Below are 6,677 nucleotides of genomic sequence, written 5' to 3' on the forward strand. Positions count from 1 at the left end.
GCGCGGGCGGGCTCCGTGCGACGGCGTCCCCTGCAGTGAGGTGGCGTCGACTTTTTCTTTGACTGGACTGCGCGGCGGGCCGCGTCGTAACGAAGCCGAAAGCAGAGAGAGAGTGGGCGCCTCGTTTGCATTAGCAGGCCGGGCCATGCGACCGCCCTACAGGCCGTCCCGCAGCCCACAAGGTCGCCGCCTCAAAAAGAAAGAAAGAAATAAACTGTCCACACCTGTTAGCAGCTCTCGCTCAAAATAAAAGGCATGCAGCTCTCTCGCGTTTCACTTGAGAACACGAACGTGATTTACTATCGTCGTTGCATCTTTGTAAGACCAATGCAGAACATACAAGTACATGTCAATGGTTTTATTTTTCGTTTCGCTGCCAATAAAATAAAGTTTATACACAAAGCATTTGTGATGAGAGAGAGAGAGAGAGCAATGCTACACATACACAAGTTTTTTTCCCGACAAGGATACACAAGTTTTGTTATGTGATTAACGTAAACATTTTAGCTAGCATTTTTTGGTTGGAGGAAATTAAGGGAAGGGGGGCATTCGGTTGAATTCAGGCGGAGTGGAGAGATTAGTTTGAAAGATTGCGTAAAGAGGCCCTAAGTTTTACGTAGGTGCAACATTTTTCTTGTAAAGGCGATCAAGGAGCGGATACAAGATTTTTTTTTCTAACTTAATGAACTTAATTAATTGGCTAGAAGGAAAGGACCGGGTACTCCAACCACCATCATTTGCATGCCATACAAGAAAAAACTAACAAATACTTCTAGCTTATTGCTTCTACCACCACTTGTATTACTAGGAACACCAAGCTAACTTGCCATCGCAATCCCGGTTCGTCGATATTTAGTAACATTGTCCTATATTGTACATATCACGGCATGCAGTGCATCCTTGAGACTCCTGGCATATACTTCCAGCCTCTTTAATCCTTCTCTCGGAGAATTTGCTTCACCTAGCTGCTTCACCATCGCACTGCCGATTATCACACCGTCTGCACCCCACTGAGCAACCTGCATGCATCCAGTAACAATTCGTTAGCTAATATAAATTCTCTTTTGCCGCAAAATAATGCTCCCTCCGTTTCATAATTTTACTATGGTTTTAGTTTAAATTAATTTTAGTTCAAAACTGAATTAAAACCACAACAAGAGTTATGGAAATTTAAACTAAAATCATAATAAGAATTATGAAATGGAGGGAGTAATCGTTATCATATATACATGCATATTAAGATATAGAAGAACATACGGTTCTTCTCACATATAGCAAACCTTGTTTATTACCTGCCTAACATGGTCAGGGGTGGATATGCCAAATCCAACAGCAACTGCTTTGTCAGTGACCTGCATACAGAAACATAGCTACATAAGCTTTCTGAAGAACAATCATTTTGAAAGAAAAAAAGGGGGGAGGGGGGGGGGGGGGGGTTGCAACCGTTATTTCTTATTTCTTGCCTATATCATATCACGGAAACCTTTTGCTTTGAAACGTGGAGAGATGGCTGAGTGGACTAAAGCGGCGGATTGCTAATCCGTTGTACAATTTTTTTGTACCGAGGGTTCGAATCCCTCTCTTTCCGCTCCCTTGGATCATTTGGGACTTTTGAATTGGAAAGAATTCTGACATCCGGATTTTCTCATAGATAAATGTATGAAACAGATCCAATTTGTAAGAAAAAAAAACTGAATTTTTACTCCTCGCGTCCAGGATTCCGTCCTGGGTCATTAGATAAGAATCCAAAGATAAAGAGTGAAACAAATAATATCACTACTGTATAAACAAAAGGTTTGAGAGTAAGCATTACATAATCTCCAAGATTTTTTTAAGGAATAGATTACCAGTTTTTCCTTACCACACAGATCCACTAGGATGGGTTTTTTATACCTAAAAATGAAAAAAAGAATTCTTGATTTTTTTGCAAGAATTCATTTATAATAAGGAGTCTTATCAATAGCAAAAATAGGGTTAGGTGGTTAGGTATTGTTACCTGCTCAACCTAGGTGCAGGGGAGTAGAAAGGCTGATCCAAATTTATTGCTATAGCTACCCATTCAATGCAGAAGAATTTAAATTTTAGAATCGAAGGTTCATAATATAAAAATATAAAACTTCTCGGCTTTTACCCATTTTAATTTTTTTGGAATGAATCCATCATTCAATTTGGCATACAGAGTACTAAAGATTTCATTGAAAACTTACAGCAGCTTGCCAAACAGAGGCTAATAGGAAAAATAATAAAGGTATAACGGGCATAATATCCACGATTGGATTGAAAAAATCATAAGCTTCGGGTAATTTGGCAAAGAAAAAACTAGCAGGATAAAGAACAGAATTAAAACAGATACAGGTTAAACGAAGTATATTAGGCATAACAAGCATTTCATTCTTGTAGAGTAAATAATTATTTCTTGAGTTATTTTTTAAGGGAAAGAAGGAAAAGGCAGATTCAAAATCTTTTTTCTTCGGACTTTCCCAAACACAAAATATCTCATTGTATTCGCACGCTCAATGAGAATGGAATAAATTCGACTTTCATATAAATATTTCCATGTAATGATCAATGCATTTTTTTTGATTCTATATTATCCGCATGTGTAGAATACTAGAAAGAGAATATCCCTCTTTTTATGTAATTGAAATGGTATTGATGAATAGCAAATAAACATAATAGTGTTTAGTTAGTGTCGCATAAAACCCGGAATGGGGCGTGGCCACATGGTAAGGCAGCGGGTTTTGGTCCCGTTACTCGGAGGTTCGAATCATTCCGTCCCAGATTGTTTCTGATGAAACAAACGGTGAAATCATATAGTATTCCATACGAGACAAAAGTTTATTAAAGAGAATAGTGATATCTTATTCTTTCTCAAAAAACATACTCCCTCTATTCATTTTTATAAGACCTTCAAGACATTTCAAACAATGTACAAAACAATCCATTTTGAGTTGTCTGAAATGACTTACAAAAATGAACGGAGGGAGTAATAAAGTCTTAAGTCCAGTCAAATTGACTATCTTTATTTTCATAAAAAAGGGGATCTATCAAGCACATTCAGGATATGCTTCTGGAACGCGGATTTTTAGAACTCGCGACCACGCGATGCCGAAATCACGTGCATCCACGTGTACATCATGATTACTACTCTCTCCGTCCCATAATATAAGAGTGTTTTTTATACTAACATCTCCGTCCCATAATATAAGGTCCCATAATATAAGAGTGTTCTTGTATTATGGGACGGAGGGACTATTGTCTCATCGAAATACCTCACGCGTTGTCACCTACGCAGTGGAATACGACGCAATACCTCACGCGTTGTCACCTACGCAGTGGAATACGAGGCAATACTCACGCGTTGTCACCTACGCAGTGGAATACGACGCGCTGTACCACGCCTGAGTGGGCCACACTCTCTTTATGTTTGTATGAATACGGGCTTGTCTGTCAGCCCTTCAGTCTGCAGTTCGGGTTGGCATAACTGCTGTTGACGTTGGCCACACCCAACACATCATTGAGCACCCCCACCTAATTGTAAAGAAAAGAAGCATGCCACACTTCATCGCTCGTGGCTGTGTACTGCACATCTTCCTCAAGCCGTGTCCTGTGGATGATCAGAGGGAGAAGAGAGATGGTTTCAGCTGTGTACTTCACTTTATCCGTCGTTTTTTGTGTCTTCGAGGAGACATCCTCTAATAAGAAAAAATGTCATTTTTTGAGGGCAAGTTCAGGATCTGGGTGCTCAAGAGGGGCGTGAGGGATGCATGTTTAACCCGATTCTGTTATTTTGTGGAGCATAACCTGATTTTCAAAAATAACGATGTGCTCGTTTAAAATATACTTCACTCGTTTTAAAAAACAGATTCCACCCATTTCACTTAATTCAAACAAATAATTTCAATCATTATTTGTTTGAAACGACATATTTTCCTCTTTTAATAGAAGACAGACTCCACTCAATTCAGCAGGTTTTCGCCCTAGAGTCATTTGTATCCAGGTACACTCCGCCCACTGTCGACGACCTCCATGATAGACACCACGCCCGGTGGGTGTTCGAGCAAATATCATTGAGCTTATTTTCAAATGCTATATCATTCTTTAGAGTACGTAGGATGATGAGCTACTCGACCATGAAGAATGAGTTGTTGTGCGATGCGTGGCTGGTTGTATCTGTGAATTTCATAGATAGGACCAGAGGGCCGCCCTTCTAGGAGCAAGTGCGTGTGAAAAGTTTCACGCAGAAAAGCACATTGCGCCCTACAGCATGTACATCATTCAATGACGCAACGTGAGGTCATTGTCGTATCGCTGGTATGCTATATTGGTAGCATCATCAAGTTTTGCAACTTGTTTAGTCAGCTCGAGGCAAGGTTGCCATTGCACGTTGACATGGAGGAGATGGTAAGTTTTACTTCCTCTTACTCAACTTGTTGATTGATTCATTCACTCAATGTTGGTCTACACATTATATGTAGTCCGCACGCGCCGCCGTGGTGTACCACATGTCAAAGGGACGGCCATTTACGTGCACACATTGTTAAATGAAGCTGAAGGGAAAGTATGTGTGAGAGGACATGGTCCGTTCATGAAAAACTTGTTGGACATCCGGGATCTAGTCGAATTCGACACCTTGTTGTACTAGATTTAACTTGCACGCTATGTGTGAATGATTTGTGCTACTTTCTATTTGAACTTTGATGAATATCTGGCGGTTAGCATAATTTCGTCTGCTTTGTTAAACTGCGGTTTGAAATGTACTCCCTCCGTTCCTAAATATAAGTCTTTTTAAACATTTCAAATGGACTACAACATACGAATGCATGTAGACATATTTTAAAGTGTAGATTCACTTATTTTGCTCCATATGTAGTCACTTGTTGAAATCTCTAGAAAGACTTATATTTAGGAACCGAGGAAGTATGTGGCTAGCGTTGGATGGCTGTCTCCCGCATCCGTGTCCGTGGGCTGGCCCCCCTGTCCACGGATGTTTACGAGAGGTTTTTTGCAGGTTATCGGTGAAGATGCCTTAGACTACCCACAGTGGGAGTAACATAGGTAGTAACATCACACATATCTAGATAAAATAGATGATGTGGCAAGCAATAAATGAAGAAAGAGAGTCATGTGGTAACATAACTAGTTACTAGTAATATGAGTAACATCACACATATCAAGATGAGTCTATAGCCTAATAAATAAAGTGTTGCATGTTACCACACATATGTTACTCCCCACTATAGAGGTAGTAACATAGACATGCTATTCTATATTACTACCCATTGTGGCTAGTCTTACACTATCTAAGAGACAATAAATGTTCATGTCAGAATATTGAAGTTGGCCTGACGGGGGGCTCCTATGTGGTACAGGCCCGACTTAATTGACGTATCACTCAATGCGCTGTTTGTCTGAATGCCTGCCTTGTGGTCCATCTGTTGGCGAGGGAGTAGGAATGCTATAACGCTTTGTATACAGTGCATGGATGTCAGTAATATGTGCTAGTCGTAATTTAGGACTGCACAAATCAAATGGGAACGAGCAGGCCTGATACCGACTACCTGTGGCACCATGTCCATTCATGATTATTCGGAGCTTCTGCCAGTAATACATGCATAGCTAGACGAGAGGAAAAGGAAGCTACCAATTCTTTGCAAATATGAAAAGTTAATTTACAGTTTTTATTTACAAACCTGCTTAATCTCCCTGAGAAGATCCTTAACGTGCGGATTCACACTTGGGCGGGCCCCTGTTAATCCGTTGATACTTACCTGTGCAATGTGGTTAAAGCGTTAGTTAATTACCACATGGTCACTACATATAAACGCTAAACTTGCAACAAAGCAGTTTGAATTTTAATTATGCATCTAATTGGCACTTACAAGGTACACAAACCCTTCGGAAGCTGATGTGATCTCGTTCATCCTCTCTGCCTTTGTAGATGGTGTTGTAAGCAGCACCTGCACCCATCTCTTCATCAGCCTAGCCCGAGTACAAGTGTACAACTTTGACTATTCTCTTTTCTTTCTTTCTTTTTGAACGAGAGAAATAATTAATGACTTAAGAAGTAGTCCTATTATTAGTTGTTCAAGACGGTTTATATGTGATTGGAGCAGATGGCTAGGGAGATTTTTACCTAATATTGATAGTAGCATAAACTTCGGATCGGTCTACCATCTCTTTCGATATAAGTATAGTGTTGATCCTATATGACTTTGTTGTTGCCAATATATCAGTTTTTATCTTTTATTTTGTCAGAGACTGTTGGTGATTGTTGTGTGCATCTTAGCTATACGGGATCATCATATGTATCTGATTGCGGCTACATTTTGAGTTAATAAAACGCTCTATGAAGGCCATACCAGCTCGATCTGGTTCTTCTTGGCTTCAATGCTCAGAACACTTGAATCGGTAGAAGGAAGATCGGGTACTATAAGACCTGTGACACATGTGACAAGGGTGAATTAGTAACTCCATTATAAATAAGTTTTACTCACGTGAAAAACTAATTTCATTAATAGTATTAGTGAAGAATTAATCAGTGTGATTAAGTAGCTACAGAGATGCATGTGTAGTTAATTAGCAGTGAGATGAAGAGCGCAGCTGGTGGCTACTTACCTCGTACACCGGCCTCTCTGGCCGCGGCGGTGAAGATCCCCGCTCCTCGCCGCTCGATG

At 40.2% G+C, this 6,677-nt stretch overlaps 1 protein-coding gene and 1 non-coding gene across 2 annotated transcripts; one reads left to right on the top strand and one right to left on the bottom strand.

Annotated features, from left to right (window-relative positions):
* Positions 1-610: 610 nt before the first annotated feature.
* LOC125530962 (indole-3-glycerol phosphate lyase, chloroplastic-like) lies at positions 611-6,671 on the bottom strand. Its single transcript, XM_048695371.1, has 6 exons — positions 6,619-6,671; positions 6,363-6,439; positions 5,883-5,960; positions 5,694-5,771; positions 1,293-1,352; positions 611-1,019 (listed from the first exon to the last, which is right to left on the bottom strand). Exons 3-6 carry the CDS (start codon positions 5,922-5,924, stop codon positions 867-869), a joined length of 333 nt encoding a protein of 110 aa, XP_048551328.1. The 5' UTR covers positions 5,925-5,960; positions 6,363-6,439; positions 6,619-6,671; the 3' UTR covers positions 611-866.
* On the top strand, positions 1,501-1,588 carry TRNAS-GCU. Its single transcript has one exon. It is a non-coding gene; the product is annotated as a tRNA-Ser (tRNA).
* Positions 6,672-6,677: the final 6 nt, after the last annotated feature.

This window comes from Triticum urartu, unplaced genomic scaffold (genome assembly GCF_003073215.2).
Source record: "Triticum urartu cultivar G1812 unplaced genomic scaffold, Tu2.1 TuUngrouped_contig_6684, whole genome shotgun sequence".
Lineage (NCBI taxonomy): Eukaryota > Viridiplantae > Streptophyta > Magnoliopsida > Poales > Poaceae > Triticum > Triticum urartu.

Bases quoted from the DNA above. Each gene is read 5' to 3' on its own strand.
- LOC125530962 (XM_048695371.1), bottom strand. From the start codon at position 5,924: ATGAACGAGATCACATCAGCTTCCGAAGGGTTTGTGTACCTT. The intron at 1,353-5,693 runs GTTTGTAAATAA...TTCTGTATGCAG, and splicing joins TTCTCAGGGAGATTAAGCAG to GTCACTGACAAAGCAGTTGC. The intron at 1,020-1,292 runs GTAATAAACAAG...GGATGCATGCAG, and splicing joins CCCCTGACCATGTTAGGCAG to GTTGCTCAGTGGGGTGCAGA.